General features: G+C 36.6%; 1 protein-coding gene across 50 annotated transcripts in view; it reads left to right on the top strand.

Moving 5' to 3' along the window:
• TTN (titin) overlaps positions 1-15,120 on the top strand; it is a 275,212-nt gene that overhangs the window by 139,490 nt on the left and 120,602 nt on the right. For 30 of the 50 annotated variants that reach the window (XM_053215372.1, XM_053215354.1, XM_053215355.1 and 27 more), the window contains 40 exons: positions 891-974; positions 1,086-1,169; positions 1,290-1,373; positions 1,713-1,790; positions 3,169-3,252; positions 3,513-3,596; positions 3,996-4,070; positions 4,187-4,270; positions 4,387-4,464; positions 4,593-4,676; positions 4,788-4,871; positions 4,984-5,070; positions 5,185-5,268; positions 5,354-5,437; positions 5,646-5,732; positions 5,892-5,975; positions 6,091-6,174; positions 6,291-6,374; positions 6,488-6,571; positions 6,684-6,767; positions 6,879-6,965; positions 7,079-7,165; positions 7,268-7,354; positions 7,467-7,553; positions 7,666-7,752; positions 7,865-7,948; positions 8,032-8,115; positions 8,302-8,385; positions 8,518-8,601; positions 8,732-8,815; positions 8,941-9,018; positions 9,416-9,499; positions 9,959-10,075; positions 10,347-10,424; positions 10,627-10,704; positions 10,898-10,981; positions 12,669-12,752; positions 12,969-13,049; positions 13,504-13,578; positions 13,998-14,111. In XM_053215372.1, the coding sequence (XP_053071347.1) occupies positions 891-974; positions 1,086-1,169; positions 1,290-1,373; positions 1,713-1,790; positions 3,169-3,252; positions 3,513-3,596; positions 3,996-4,070; positions 4,187-4,270; positions 4,387-4,464; positions 4,593-4,676; positions 4,788-4,871; positions 4,984-5,070; positions 5,185-5,268; positions 5,354-5,437; positions 5,646-5,732; positions 5,892-5,975; positions 6,091-6,174; positions 6,291-6,374; positions 6,488-6,571; positions 6,684-6,767; positions 6,879-6,965; positions 7,079-7,165; positions 7,268-7,354; positions 7,467-7,553; positions 7,666-7,752; positions 7,865-7,948; positions 8,032-8,115; positions 8,302-8,385; positions 8,518-8,601; positions 8,732-8,815; positions 8,941-9,018; positions 9,416-9,499; positions 9,959-10,075; positions 10,347-10,424; positions 10,627-10,704; positions 10,898-10,981; positions 12,669-12,752; positions 12,969-13,049; positions 13,504-13,578; positions 13,998-14,111 (3,393 nt within the window). The remainder of the gene's footprint in view (positions 1-890; positions 975-1,085; positions 1,170-1,289; positions 1,374-1,712; positions 1,791-3,168; positions 3,253-3,512; positions 3,597-3,995; positions 4,071-4,186; positions 4,271-4,386; positions 4,465-4,592; positions 4,677-4,787; positions 4,872-4,983; positions 5,071-5,184; positions 5,269-5,353; positions 5,438-5,645; positions 5,733-5,891; positions 5,976-6,090; positions 6,175-6,290; positions 6,375-6,487; positions 6,572-6,683; positions 6,768-6,878; positions 6,966-7,078; positions 7,166-7,267; positions 7,355-7,466; positions 7,554-7,665; positions 7,753-7,864; positions 7,949-8,031; positions 8,116-8,301; positions 8,386-8,517; positions 8,602-8,731; positions 8,816-8,940; positions 9,019-9,415; positions 9,500-9,958; positions 10,076-10,346; positions 10,425-10,626; positions 10,705-10,897; positions 10,982-12,668; positions 12,753-12,968; positions 13,050-13,503; positions 13,579-13,997; positions 14,112-15,120) is intronic. The other 20 variants (XM_053215335.1, XM_053215338.1, XM_053215339.1 and 17 more) reach the window with 20 other exon arrangements.

Raw genomic sequence — 15,120 nt, 5'->3', positions numbered from 1 at the left:
AGATGTATAAGGCCATTACAACATCAAAAGAATTCTCAAGCCATTTTTTTTGGTTTTATGCAAAATTATGATTAAATAATTTGAGGAGTAAAATATGAATAATAAAATACTCTGAATAGAATACTATTCGATAATCTGAATAGTAAAATTGCTAGGAGTCAAGATACTCTTCCATTTATTTCAATCCAAAAAATGCCAATAGTTCTGATATTCTTTCATTTAGTTTAATCTAAAAATTCCCTGCTTAAACCCATTTTTTTTGTCTTTAATACTAGGTTGGGATAAAAATATATGATGACTCCCTTCTTTGAATACCTTTTCTATGCTTGAGTTTCATTATTGTCATCAGCCAGTCTTCCTTTCTAAAAGCTGGAGAAATCTTTTATTTTCTTCATTTGCCTTATTTCCAAAGATTTAATTATTTTTCTTTTTCTTTTATGCTTCCAATCCCTAAGTGGTTATTAAACTACACAGCCATAAGCCAGATGTGGTTTGAGATTATAGCCAACTAGGTTTCTGGAAAAGGAAAGGACTTATATGAATTTCCAGTAGCCCAAATATAACATAAGAGAATTCTTAATGTGCAACTCAGTATCAACCCTGTTCTTTATGAACAAAACCAAGAGCAACAGGACAGTTTTACCAATAACTTTCTGCAAAGTAGAATTATATAGCCCCTGACCAGGGAATTCCTCAATTTTATCATCATCATAAATGAGGGTTCTATATGATAAAACTGGAAATTAGCCAATGTGTTATTGTCATTAGTTTGTGTCTATGTACTACTGGTAACTTGGGTGATGAGCGTGTATTATGTATTATGTTTTCTTAATACTGTTTGTAATTGACTTGAAATTCCCTTAATTGTATAAATACTAATATCTTTAAAGTTTATGAAGTGTCTGAAGAATCCACCTCAGAAGAAAAAGTACTTGTGACTCGTCCTCAAAAGACAAAAACCAAAATAGCAAAAGGTATATAACACCAATGATCTGGTCTGAAGAAAATTTATTTTTTAGCTCATTTTAAAAGCTGAATCTTTTCCTTCACTGTTTATAAATATAACTATACTCATATCTTTTAAGTGCCTGAGCCACCCAAGAAAGTTGTTCCAGAGGACAAAATATATGTGACTATTCCTAAAAAGAGAGAAACACCAGCAACTAAAGGTACATTTCAACAACCTCGAACTTGGATGAATAACTTTGGATTCAAGACTCAAAAATTGTGTGTTATATAATTTACTGTTTTTACAACTTCTAAGTGTAAACCTACTAATATCTTTAAAGAGCCTGATACAACCAGAGAAGTTTTTCTGGAGGTGGAGTTACCTGAGGCTGTTCCCCAAATTCCAGAGCATCCTCCAACTCAAGGTATAATTCTTAGTTATGAAAATCTAAATAAGAAAATCTTTCTTCTTCAGTCTGAAAGATATGTTTAGTGTTTTGTGTAGGTTCTCAGAACCTCTAACGCTAAAATACTAATATCTTTAGGGCATCCAATGTACCCAAGACAAGGAACTTTATATGACTTGCCTCCCCCGCCACCCAAAAGAGTCCCACTCATACAATGTACAAGGATAAACAACTAGAACAAAAATTAAACTTCTAACTTAAAGTTATAATATCTGTTAACACATGTAACTTTCTTAATATGTTGTGTCTTCATGTCTTTGCCTTTTTCTCAACTAAAAAATACTAATATCTTTAAAGAGTTGGAAGTCTCCAAGGAAGGTCTTCCAGAGTGGCAAGCTCCTGTTGGTAAAAGAAGAAAAGCACCACCACCAAAAGGTACAAGCCAGAAGAAAGTCAACTTTCATATCTCATGATTGTAGTTGTACTTAACCCATGCAAATATACTTGTATCTTGAAAGCTCCAAATGCTACCATTTCAGAGAAGTGGGAGCCCCCGAAGCAGAAGCTCGACTGGGTATACACATGTTCCCAGGAGTTATTCAAGAGAAAATAGAGGAGGAAAGATCTTTAACTTATCTAAATGGAAGATACATGGGTTATAAAGTTTAACCTCTGAGGCCTTCAGGGAGTATATGAATACATATAATGTTATATGAAACCCAGATAGATTCTTCAATAGGATTACTAATACTATTATTGTTTCCCAAAAAAGAAAAAAATCAGAATAGCTAGAAAAAATCTACACAAGACCACTTAAAATATTTATATCCCTGAAACTAGATTGAATTGGTTTAGCTCCCCCTTTAAAGCAGACATCAGTGCCATCAAATGACAGAGGTGTTTGGCTGTAGACTATAAATCAGCAATTCAACTCTCCATGGGGTTGACATCGCAGAATATAACTGCTTAATAGAGTTGCTTTTCTATTAAGATAAAAACTTACTACTAAAAATAGGCATATTAATTTGAAATAATTATTTTCCCATAAGACTTAAATACAGAAATATTTTTGGAAAACCATGACTTAAAGACAATAAAATATGAAGTTCAATGACTTTGAGCAGCAGTTCTTTCTGTAATACCCTCTCCACTTGAGAGCCTTCTAAAACCAAGGCAGTTAAAACTAGTTAAAGTTGGAATTCTGTACTGAATACTTAGTTGCTCCTCTCATTGTCTTTTATTTTTAAAGAGTTCTACATTTTTCCATTTTGAGTGTTTTAAACAAATAAAAATATGAGAAAGTTTTAAGACATCCAGCATAACAGTTTCTTTACAATATCCATGATATTCTGTACTTTAAAGAATATTTGAACACTTTGACCTGATTTTTTCAGTCTAGATCTTTAGGTCATTCTCCTGTCTCCCATGCTTGAAAAACAAACACCTTTCTAAAGTGCCTAAAGTAGGGGTACAAAATGAGGCCAATCCAGATAAGAAAGAAACTGTTTTGTTCTCCTCAAATTAATATATAAATGTACATCATTAGTTATACAAAATCAATTTTTCTCACTTGAAGCTAATTTTCCATGATCTAATTTTCTATACATCTACCATTCCAAGAAATTAAATTACTAACATTGACAGTACCTGAGGTGACCAAGAAAACAGCTCCTAATAAGTATGTATTCTTACCATCGTTAAAAAATCCAATGTGGGGAGCAGGGAGGGCCCCCAGTCTGGGGTGTTCCTGTAGGTTGAGTTAGGAGTAAAACTCTTCATCACTCTAAAGTATGATGCATTAATATCTTTAAAGTGGCTGAATCACTTCAAGAAGTTGTCCCTGTAAAGAAAACACCCAAGGCTTCTCCCCCTGAAATTGAAACACCTTCCAGTAAAGGTATCATTCATTCTATCATTCCTGCCTTCATTCATTTCATAAATGTCAATGGTGTCTATGGTGGTAGGGAGCTAGGAAATAATGAACAAAGACAATTAAGACTTGATTCCTTTCTTCAAAACTTTATACCTCATCCACCTTTTAAAAGAAGTACCCATGTAGCCAGAAATATCACTTTGGTTCAGTTCATGTCTAATGTCAGTTAACTAGTGTCTTCACTGATCCCTTAACCTCTAAGTATGATACTAATATCTTCAAAGCACCAGAAGCTATGGAAGAAGGTGCTCCTGAGATGCAAGTATCTGAAGATGTTCCTAAAGAGCCAGAATCTCTGCCTGTAAAAGGTATGTGATACCTGTGAACAGATTCTGAAGAAGAGATGATATGTCCTCAGCTCCTAAAACCATGTTTTTCTAATGTCCTTCGTAACACATAAACATAAAAATACAAATATCTTTCAAGCATTTGAAGCGGCGCCCAAAGTTCCCTCTCAGGAGCAAATATTTGCAGGTGTTCCTATTAAAATAGAAACCTCTTCTACTAGGAGTATTCATTCAACAAATACTTAGTGAGGAGGGTCCACAGTGTCACAGGAACTATGCCAGGTGCTAGGGAAGGCCTCTTCTCAAGAATGGACAGGCAAAGAAGAGACTTCTAGAAAACTACATTTGCTAACTTATTGTGATTACTGTTTTCACTAACAATTTTAAATCTTTAAATGTGAAATACTAATATCTTTAAAGTGCCTGGAGCTCCTCAAGAAGCTGTTCCTGCAAAGAGAGTCCCTTCCAAAAAAAGAGAACCTCCTTCAGTTAAAGGTACAAATTACCATGCCCTCAAGCTGAAGAAGAAATAGCTCTTGTAGTCTTGGAAATATTTTGCTGTTCCTAGTGATCTTCATAACACTAAATATTAAAATACTAATTTCTTAAAGTACGGGAAGCTCCCCAAGAAATTGTCCCTGAAGAGAAAACATATGTGGTTCCTCACAAAAAGCCTGAAGTTCTTCGTCATGAAGGTATATGTTACTAGAAGCTTAGAATTTTGGGAAAATGTCTTTTCCTGTGTAAATGTGTTTCCTGTTTGTCCTGATTCTTATAACTCCTAAATGTAAAAATATTAATATCTTTAAAGTGCCAGAGGCTCCCAAAGAAGTTGTCCCAGAAAAGAAAGTGTATCCTCCCCAAAAGCCTGAAGTTGTACCTGTCAAAGGTACATTCTAAACCACTCTCTAAGGTGGGGTAGGGAGGGCAATGGAAAGAACCACCTTACTGGACTTGAAAGTTCTTGTCTGTGTTGATTCTTGTGACTCACATGTAAATTTACTAATATCTTCAAAGTACCAGAGGCTCCCAAAGAAGTTGTCCCTGAAAAGAAAATGGCTGTGGCGCCTCCTAAAAAGCCCAAAGTCCCATCTGTTAAAGGTAGTTGTCACTAACCTTAGGTTTAAAAAGATACAACTCTTCTGTTCTTGGAAATATTTTGTTCTAGCGGTCTCACAATGCTTACATGTAATTTTACTAATATCTTTTAAGTGCCCGAAGTTCCTCAAGAAATTGTCCCTGAAAAGAAAGCACCAGTGGTGCCTCCTAAAAAGCCCGAAGTCCCACCTGTCAAAGGTATTTGTCACTGGCCTTAGGCTTGTAAAGACATCACTCTTCTGCTCTTGAAAATATCTTGTTCCATTGGTCTTCATAACTCCTAAGTGAAATTTTGCTAATATCTTTTAAGTGCCTGAGGCTCCCAAAGAAGTTGTCCCTGAAAAGAAAGTGGTTGTGGCGCCTCCTAAAAAGCCCGAAGTCCCACCACCTGTTAAAGGTACTTGTCACCGATCTTAGGCTTATAAAGACATATCACTCTTTTGCTCTTGAAAATATCTTGTTCCAATGGTCTTCATAACAACTGATTGTAATTTTGCTAATATTTTTTAAGTGCCCGAGGCTCCCAAAGAAGTTGTTCCTGAAAAGAAAGTGGCTGTAGCACCTCCTAAAAAGCCTGAAGTCCCACCAGCCAAAGGTAGTCACCCTCATGCCACTGTATTTGATACTGTCCATTTTTTTCTCTACTCTGTCTAATCATGAAAATACTAATATCTTTAAAGTACCCGAGGTGCCAAAGGCAGCTGTTCCGGAAAAGAAGGTGCCTGAAGTTATTCCTCCCAAACCAGAAAGTCCACCCCCTGCAGGTAATGTCAAAGCTATACATACTAGGAAAAGAAAACAACTATAATTCTAGCTAGAAAATTATATATGTAAATACCACAGCATAAAGGTGATATAATTCTAAGGAAAATAAAGTCAGGAGGTAACCAAAATATCTTAGTGTATAATTACATGGTACAGTCACCAATTTTTTTCATCTTTTCTAAACACAAATTACCAATATCTTTGAAGTGCCTGAGGTGCCGCCAAAGAAAGTCATCCCTGAGAAGAAAGTACCTGTGGCTCCTCCTAAAAAGCCAGAAGCTCCACCTGCTAAAGGTATTTATCCTTCCATGTTGTTGGTCACCTGTTCCAGGGGGCTGGGAAAAGTGTGTATAGACATGTCTGCCAGTCCATGAATTGTCTTTGCTTGGATAAATGTGTTGTCGGTATTCCACTTTTATAATCTCTTACTAAAAGATACTAATATCTTCAAAGCTCTCGAAGCTCCTAAAGAAGTTTTACCTGACAAGAAAATATCTGTGGTTGTACCCAAAAAACCAGAAGCCCCACCTGCTAAAGGTATTTATTCCCACTGCCCTGTTAAGAAGAAAAACTATTGTCTTGTACTCTTCACAATCATTGTAATATAGGCCTTCATCATTCATAAATTCTAAACATTCTAATATCTTTTAAGTTCCTGAAGCTGCTCAAGAAGTTGTCCCAGAAAAGATAATTCCCAGGGCACCACCCAAAAAACCAGACGCCCCACCTGTCACAGGTACATATTAGCCCTGACTTTATTTGGAAGAAGAAATATCTCTTCTATTCTTGAGAATAATTTTAGCCTATAGCTCATCATTAACTACTCGTTTAATACTACTAATATCTTTCAAGTGCCTGAAGTTCCTCAAGAAGTTGTTCCAGAACAGAAATTCCCCAGAGTACCACCCAAAAAACCAGAAGCCCCACCGGTTTCAGGTATTTTTCACTCCTATCCTTATCTACAGAAGAAATACCTGTCCTACTCTTGGAAATATTTTTAGTCCCCTGTCTTCATTAATCTAAATGTAAAACTACTAATATCTTTTAAGTGCCTGAAGCTCTTCAAGAAGTTGTCCCTGAAAAGAAAGCACCAGTGGTGCCTCCTAAAAAGCTGGAAGTTGCACCTGTTCCAGGTACTTGTCACTCACCTTAGACTTCAGAAGATATAACCCTTCTGCTTTTGAAAATATTTTGTTTTAGCAGTCTCATAACTCCTAAGGGTAATTTTTACTAATATCTCTTAAGTGCCCGAGGCTCCCAAAGAAGTTGTCCCTGAAAAGAAAGTGGCTGTGACGCCTCCTAAAAAGCCCAAAATCCCACCTGTTAAAGGTATTTGTCACCAACCTTAGGCTTAAAAAGACCAACTCTTCCGCTCTTAAAAATACCTTATTCCAGTGGTCTTCATAACTCCTAATTGTAATTTTACTAATATCTTCTAAGTGCCTGAAGTTCCTCAAGAAATTGTTCCTGAAAAGAAAGCACCAGTAGTGCCTCCTAAAAAGGCCGAAGTCCCACCACCTGTTAAAGGTACTTGTCACCAACCTTAGGCTTATAAAGACACCACTCTTCTGCTCTTGAAAATATCTTGTTCCAATGGTCTTCACAAACAACTAAATGTAATTTTACTAATATCTTTTAAGTGCCTGAAGTTCCTCAGGAAATTGTCCCTGAAAAGAAAGCACCAGTGGTGCCTCCTAAAAAGCCTGAAGTCCCACCACCTGTTAAAGGTATTTGTCACCGACCTTAGGTATCACTCTTCTGCTCTTGAAAATATCTTGTTCCAATGGTCTTCATAACAACTAAATGTAATTTTGCTAATATCTTTTAAGTGCCTGAGGCTCCCAAAGAAGTTGTCCCTGAAAAGAAAGTGGTTGTGGCGCCTCCTGAAAAGCCCGAAGTCCCACCACCTGTTAAAGGTACTTGTCACCAACCTTGGGCTTATAAAGACACCACTCTTCTGCTCTTGAAAATATCTTGTTCCATTGGTCTTCATAACTCCTAAGTGAAATTTTGCTAATATCTTTTAAGTGCCCGAGGCTCCCAAAGAAGTTGTCCCTGAAAAGAAAGTGGTTGTGGCACCTCCTAAAAAGCCTGAAGTCCCACCACCTGTTAAAGGTACTTGTCACTGATCTTAGGCTTATAAAGACACCACTCTTCTGCTCTTGAAAATATCTTGTTCCAATGGTCTTCATAACAACTAAATGTAATTTTGCTAATATCTTTTAAGTGCCCGAGGCTCCCAAAGAAGTTGTCCCTGAAAAGAAAGTGGTTGTGGCGCCTCCTAAAAAGCCCGAAGTCCCACCACCCGTTAAAGGTACTTGTCACTGATCTTAGGCTTATAAAGACCCCACTCTTCTGCTCTTGAAAATATCTTGTTCCAATGGTCTTCATAACAACTAAATGTAATTTTGCTAATATCTTTTAAGTGCCTGAGGCTCCCAAAGAAGTTGTCCCTGAAAAGAAAGTGGCTGTAGCACCTCCTAAAAAGCCTGAAGTCCCACCAGCCAAAGGTAGTCACCCCCATTCCACTGTGTTTGATACTGTCCACTTGTCTCTACTCTGTCTAATCATGAAAATACTAATATCTTTAAAGTACCCGAGGTGCCGAAGGCAGCTGTTCCGGAAAAGAAGGTGCCTGAAGTTATTCCTCCAAAACCAGAAAGTCCGCCTCCTGCAGGTAATAATCAAACTGTCAAAACCTATATATATAAATATATACACACGTGTATATGTGTGTTGTGTATATATGTATATATGTATTTTTTAAAGAACACTGTTTTCTTAGTGTTGTAAAAATCTTTTTGTAAAACAATTCATATGCTTTAGTCAATTCTTGCATTAAAATGAGCTTGTGTCTTTAAAGTGTACGAGGAGCCTGAGGAAATTGCCCTGGAAGAGCCTCCAGCTGAAGTTGTGGAAGAGCCAGAGCCTGCCGCTCCCCCAAAAGGTACTTGGCCAGCTAGGTTGCCTTAGCCAATTTTCCACCCCTCTTGCCCTGAAGATGCTGGACATTTTGAGCTTTTGTCTCATTTCTCATCTATCTTCACTGAGTCTAAAAAATAAATTCTAATATCTTTAGTGACAGTGCCACCCAAGAAACCTGTCCCAGAAAAGAAACCACCTGCTGTCGTTGCCAAAAAACCTGAACCACCACCAGTGAAAGGTATTTCTCACTGCCACTAACCTCCTACAGAAAAATGTCTGTCTTTAAAGTGTTGGGTTCCACTGCTATACTTAATGGTTTCCATATGTCATTGAAACTATGAGCTAAAAATGACTAATATCTTTTAAAGTGCCCAAGGTACCCAAGGAAGTTGTTCCTGAAAAGAAGGTGCCTCTAGTGGTTCCCAAAAAACCAGAAGTCCCACCTGCCAAAGGTACATGTCTACCATTTGATGGAGGATAAAAACCTCGAACTCTTAAAAAGTATTTTGTTCTATGTAAATGTGATGAATGTTTACTAGCGACTCTTCCTAATGTTAAAATACTAATATCTTTAAAGTGCCCGAAGTTCCAAAAGAAGTTGTTCCAGAAAAGAAAGTTGCTGTTCCCAAGAAGCCGGAAGTCCCACCACCCAAAGGTACATGTCACTAATGAGACTCTGCAGAAAACACTCGCTCTTTGTTTTAAAAGTCACTTATTATAATAAACCCTGTTGTTTGTCAAACCTAATATTCATAATTACAAACCTGCCATTCTGGGTTTTTAGGGTTTAAATGTTCTTAAATAACACCATTGTTTAAAAAAAAAGAATTGACGCATCTGTTCTGAGCATTGGAAGAGTTTTTGTTAATCTTACTAGGCCACTCTTTTCCTCCCTGCTTTGTGTGGATCTCAGAACAAATTACTGGCCTTGTAAATTTTGTTCTTGGATTTGTCTCTGGGTTATTTGACCTAGATATGAACTAGAGGTGGTATAAATTCCAGTACTGTACTTCTCAACTACCTAGAAGTAAAATTAACTAATATCTTTAAAGTGCCAGAGGTACCAAAGAAACCTGTCTTAGAAGAGGAACCAGCCATTCCTGTTCCCGAGAGAGTAGAGTCTCCTCCTCCAGAAGGTACACGTAAGACCATTAATGAGCTTGCCACTCATGACAATTGCTAATTTAAGCCTTGTTCCTTTTTTTCTAATCTAGTATCTCTTGGTCATTTTCTATCCTTTAGTTATTTGTCTTAATTATTCTTAATTAGCTCTGATTTGGGTTATCAATCAGAAACATCTACATAGGGCATCATAGGCATCATAAGCTATATGAAAATTTCTCTCATACGCACAGAAAGGAGGACAGAACTGATGACTATAAATGACATTAAATACCAAAAGGGCTTTTTCAAACATTCAGATAATAGAAACAGAAGTCAGTGCAAATGAGATAGATTTCATCTTCACAAAAATAAGAGAAGATATTAATTGAAACATGGAAAGAAATCAAGGTTACTAGTTCTTATGTTCAGTGTTTTGTGCATTTTAGAATATTGTTCCACGCGTGGAATTAAAATTAACTATATTTTTTAAGTCTATGAAGAACCTGAGGAAATTGCTCCTGAAGAGGAAGAGCCAGTTCCTGTTGTGGGAGAGGAAGAGCCAGTTCCTGTTGTGGAAGAGGAGGAACCAGAAGCGCCACCACCAACAGGTACAAGGCAGGATCCTGTACTGTCTAAGAAAATACATCCTTTGATTTTTATATCGATTATATATCTTCTTTAAGATAAAATTCCAGTCTTCTATCTTCTTATTTGAAATTTGACTTCATTGGCAAAACCGGAAGTCATTTGCACACCAAAAGCTATAGAATTTTACAATATGCCTACCAAAGGAATAGGTGTGATCTTCTTCATTCATTCATTAACGTTAAGCCTTTCGTTGTAATCATTTGACTCTAAAAGAAATTATTATCCTTCAAGTGCCTGAAGAACCAAAGAAGGTTGTTCCAGAGAAGAAAGTTCCTGTTATCAAGAAACCAGAAGCTCCACCTCCTAAAGGTACTTATAGTAAAAGAAATCAATATTTGCTTCTTTTCTGTGTGCTGTCTAAATGTGACACTCTTTCTTTATTACGTATTGTGTTGTATTCTGTGTGTAACTGTTATCTAAATGTTGGTGTGTTGGACAGACTCATCAAATTAATGTGTACATATTGCATCTTGAAATTTTATATTATTAAATGCTACTAATATCTTTAAAGTACCTGAGATGGCAAAGAAAGTTGTCCCAGTGAAGAAAGTTCCAACTGTTAAGAAGCCAGAAATACCAGCAGCTAAAGGTATTCATGTCATCATTGATATTATTTTTATAAAGTAATTTGATATCTGTCCTTGTTGCATAACTAAGGACAAGAATGTCCTCATTTTGTTTTCAGTAATTTTAATGTCATTCCATTAATTATAGATTCTTTATTCTTAACATGTAAAATGTTTTCAAAAATCTTTTTACAAATAAAACTAATATCTTCAAAGTGCCTGAGGTGCCCAAGAAACTTGTTCCAGTAAAGAAGGAACCTGTACCTGTTACCAAAAAACCGGAAGTCCTGCCAGAAAAAGGTACCTACCGTGAAGAAACAATATCTATTTCTCTGAATCACATCTGAGCATTTTAGTAATAGTGCCCAGAGCAAAACATACCGACGTTTTTGCAAAACCACTTTTCCCAGGTAAAAAGGGGAAAGTAATGAGGGCAAAGAGAAAAAATGAGACAGATAAGCAGGAAAACAAACATAAGGAGATTCAGTGGTGCTATGACGTGGTCCAGGTGGTAGAAAAAGACCTCCTCTGATTGAAGGTGTAGAACAGCTCAATCGAGCATATTTTGTTGAATGTCTTATAACTAACAAAACAGTGTACTAGAAAAAAAGAAAATAAGATCTGATCCTGTCCTCAAGCACCTTAACTGCAGTGAGAAGAAAGCAGAGCAATAACTCCTATCGAGACAGGAAGTGACCACAACTACAGAGTATAAGGGGTTACAGAAGCACAGAGCAAGGGAGATCAACTTCAGGCAGAGAGGCATCAGGGAAAGCTGTATGAAAGAAATAGCATTTTATGTTTTGATGGATTTTTATATTGTAGTCATTGAGAAAATGGTTTTCTAGGCAAAGGGAAGATTTCAAAAAATATTTTTAATGTTTATTTATTTTTGAGATGAGACAGGAGGGGCAGAGAGAGAGAGCGGGGGAGGGGGGCGGGGTGGGAAGACACAGAATCCAAAACAGGCTCCAGGCTCTGAGCTGTCAGCACAGAGCCTGCAGCAGGGCTCCAACCCATGAACCGTGAGATCATGACCTGAGCCAAAGTCAGACGCTTAACCGACTAAGCCACCCAGGCACCCCTAAGCAAAGGGAAGATTTTATCAAAAGGCACAGAGGTAGAAGAGTCTAGGAAGTTCAAGGGCTGTCAAATAAATTTGTGCAATTTGAGGATGGATTGGTTGTGGTGTATCTTGAAAGACAGGCTGGATATAAAGCTGAGAGTCATATTTTGGAGTTCTTTGAATGTCCCTATGAGATGTGTCCTCTATTCCGTAGGCAACAGGAAGCTTCAAAGGCTTTGAAGCAGGTGTACCAATTAGTAAGAGCTGGGCTTCAGAAAAATAACTGGCAGTAGTTCCAGCTACTGGAAGACAGTGATAATAGTAAAGAGCCACTGCAGTTCATTAAGGTCATTAAGAGTTGGACAAGATTGGTGGTGGTAGAAATGGAACAAGAGTGAGAGAAATGGGAGATCTAATTGGTGTCTATTATCAAAATAATTAGGGAAATAGAGGAACCCAAGATGATTGTAAGGATTGTAGCTAGATATCCATGAGGTTCATTGGGTCCCTAACTAATATTAGAAGATAATGAATATATTTTTCACTTTTCAAATACTGAAGGTGGAAATATGCATTTGGAGCTTAGGAAAGAGAGCTGGAGATGTAGATCTAGAAATGAGAGGCACAAGAGTTGCAGGTACAGGAGTGACTGCTTAAAGAACGTAGAGCTGATTTGTAAAGGCTTCAGAGTTAGACCAGTGGAGAACACTGACACTTAAGGGTACACAGAGGAAGAGAAGTAAATGAAGAAGGCTGAGAAGACTCGTGTATAAAATTGGAATGTCCAGAAAAGCCATATTCCCCCACAGTGTCTTATAAGATAAAGTGCTTTCCCCTGTATTCTTTGCCTGCTGTTTGCAGAATCTTGCACATCTTCTAAATTCTTAATAGTAAAAAAAAAAAAAATCAATGTCTTTAAAGTGCCTCAAGTGCCCAAGGAAATCGTCCCAGAAAAGAAAGTGTCCATTCCTATTCCTGAAGAGCCAGAAGCTCCACCTGTCCAAGGTACATGGCTGCTCTATAAATCTTGGAAAGATGACAATTGTCTACATAGATGGGTCTTATGTATTTATCTGTTGTCTGTCTTATGTCCTGAAGTTGATATCTTGGGGTCATCTGAAGAATATGTTATTGAGTCTAACTAAGATGATATGTTGTAACTTAGCAGTTACAGGATTCTCTTGTGAATTGAGTCTAAAATATAACACTGTGTTTTTTAAGTTGAAGTGTCTCCTGAGGAAATAATATATGAAGAAAAAGCATCCATAACCATTGGTAGAAAAGTGACTCCCCCTGTTGAAGGTATATATGTGTGTATGTGTGTGTGTGTGTGTGTATATAGGGTGACATTCTTTCTTAAAATTATATACAGAAGCATTCCAGCATATGTTTGCTTCATTTTTCAAATAGTTATACTTCTTTTGAATATAATCTTGAATTTGCTTATTCTTGACAGTAATTGTAAATTCCCAAAGATAGTTTACAAAGCAAAACTGGAATAATTGCATTGGATTCTCAAACAATAACCCCATATCAAATTTTAAGTCATCTCATTTGCTATCAACATACAACAAATAAAGTAGTTAATAGAATGTTTTAGTGTAATAGAAACCTTAACTCTTTTTCTATATAAGTGAATCTGTACAAATTGTATATTTTTGTTTTTGTGACTAAAATCTTTGCAACTGTGTGAAATTTGTATGAGTCTCTGTGAAGAACTTTACAACCTCATATCTTCTGTCAACATTCTTTAAAGAACGTGAAATTCAAAAGTATATTGAGCCTGAAGAACCTGAACCTGAACCACAGCCAGAAGAAATACCGATACAAGGTATTCAATTACTTGGATTGTCTTCATCATCATAGACTTCATCTTCATATACATATATATGTTTTATGTTTGTCTGTAAGTCTCTTTGCATCTGTATGTAAGATACTCTTTTTTAAGTGTGCATTTCATTCATATGTATCCTTGTCATTTGTACTGTTGATCTCATGTCAGTGTGGCATATACGGATACTTCCTTTGTTTTTATTGGTGCCTTTGCTGTATTTCTCATCATCTGTGTACAATGTTGATGTTTTTGTGTTTTATGTGGGATACTGTTTTATGATTTATGTTGGACACTAATAAGAACTTAAAAAGAAAACCTTTTATTTCATATATGTTTAAATTTCTACTGAATATACTATCTACACACCTGCTAATTAACATATACATGTACTAACACTCCTGAAATACTCTTTCAAGAACCTGAACCGGAAAAGAAGGTTATTGAGAAACCAAAACTCAAACCAAAGCCTGCAGTACCTCCTCCTGCTCCACCTAAGGAAGATGTGAAGGAGAAAATATTCCAACTTAAAGGTATAAAACGCCACACCAAAATTTTATTAACCTGCTTCAAACTTCTATTCAGTCATCAGAAATGGTGCTTGCAAGAAATGTATTACTTTTAAAAGTGTGTGCTTGCAAACACAATCAGGCTGTGGGAATTACATAGAGACCTGTGTTTTCTGCTGCCTTTGGGTGCTTTGCTGACAGAAAGTGTATCATGGTTAGCTTCATCCTGGCGATCTGGATGCAGGCGCTGTCCAACTAACTTTCTTACGGAGAAAGGATTTCCTCATTTCAAAGTGTGATTGCCATGCATATCTTTGACATCTTGTGCATTTGGGATGTATAAGAAAACTTTGCATGAAATTTTTAACGTTGCAGTAACAAATTTAAAACTCTGTTCTTAAAGAATTTCACGTGCTTTAAAACATACTCTAAATAATATATTTATGGCATTGATAGCTGATATGTGCTCATATACCATCAAAGGAAAGCATATGAATGATAGAAAGTCACTGCTCCCTTACTTTTTTTTTCTTTCACAACTTAATAAAAGCCAGATTGTGTTCTGTAGTGGTCCTCCGTGTAGCCAGAAAGAGTGATTATGAATACATTTGATATCCAGCATCTCTTCTCATTGTTAAGTTTCCCTTCATTCTTTTTGCATTTAGATATTTCTTTGAACTGATGCAATATTACTTAATTTTTAAAATAACATCTTGAAACACTGAAGTAAACTGGCAAAAGCATATTATTCTTTTAATTGTAATACAGTGTTGTCTTATTTGTAGTGTCATGAGATTTCTCAACCTAAAATAATCTACATATAATCTTAGATAAGCACTTTTCCCATACTCACCTACACGTGTACAAAGCCAGGATATTCCAGAGTAATACTGCTTATAATGATTCTTGTCCCTCTTCACTCCTCCTGACCAGTAGGGGTAACTTCTGGTATTTTAAGTCAGACATAGAAAATGGGCGCCTTTTAAGACTACCCATCTGTTGATTCATAGTCCATGAAGACGCACACTTAATA

Source organism: Acinonyx jubatus, chromosome C1 (assembly GCF_027475565.1).
Source record: "Acinonyx jubatus isolate Ajub_Pintada_27869175 chromosome C1, VMU_Ajub_asm_v1.0, whole genome shotgun sequence".
NCBI lineage: Eukaryota > Metazoa > Chordata > Mammalia > Carnivora > Felidae > Acinonyx > Acinonyx jubatus.
Note: the sequence above shows the minus strand (reverse complement) of the source record. Positions and strands in the feature narration are given on the sequence as shown.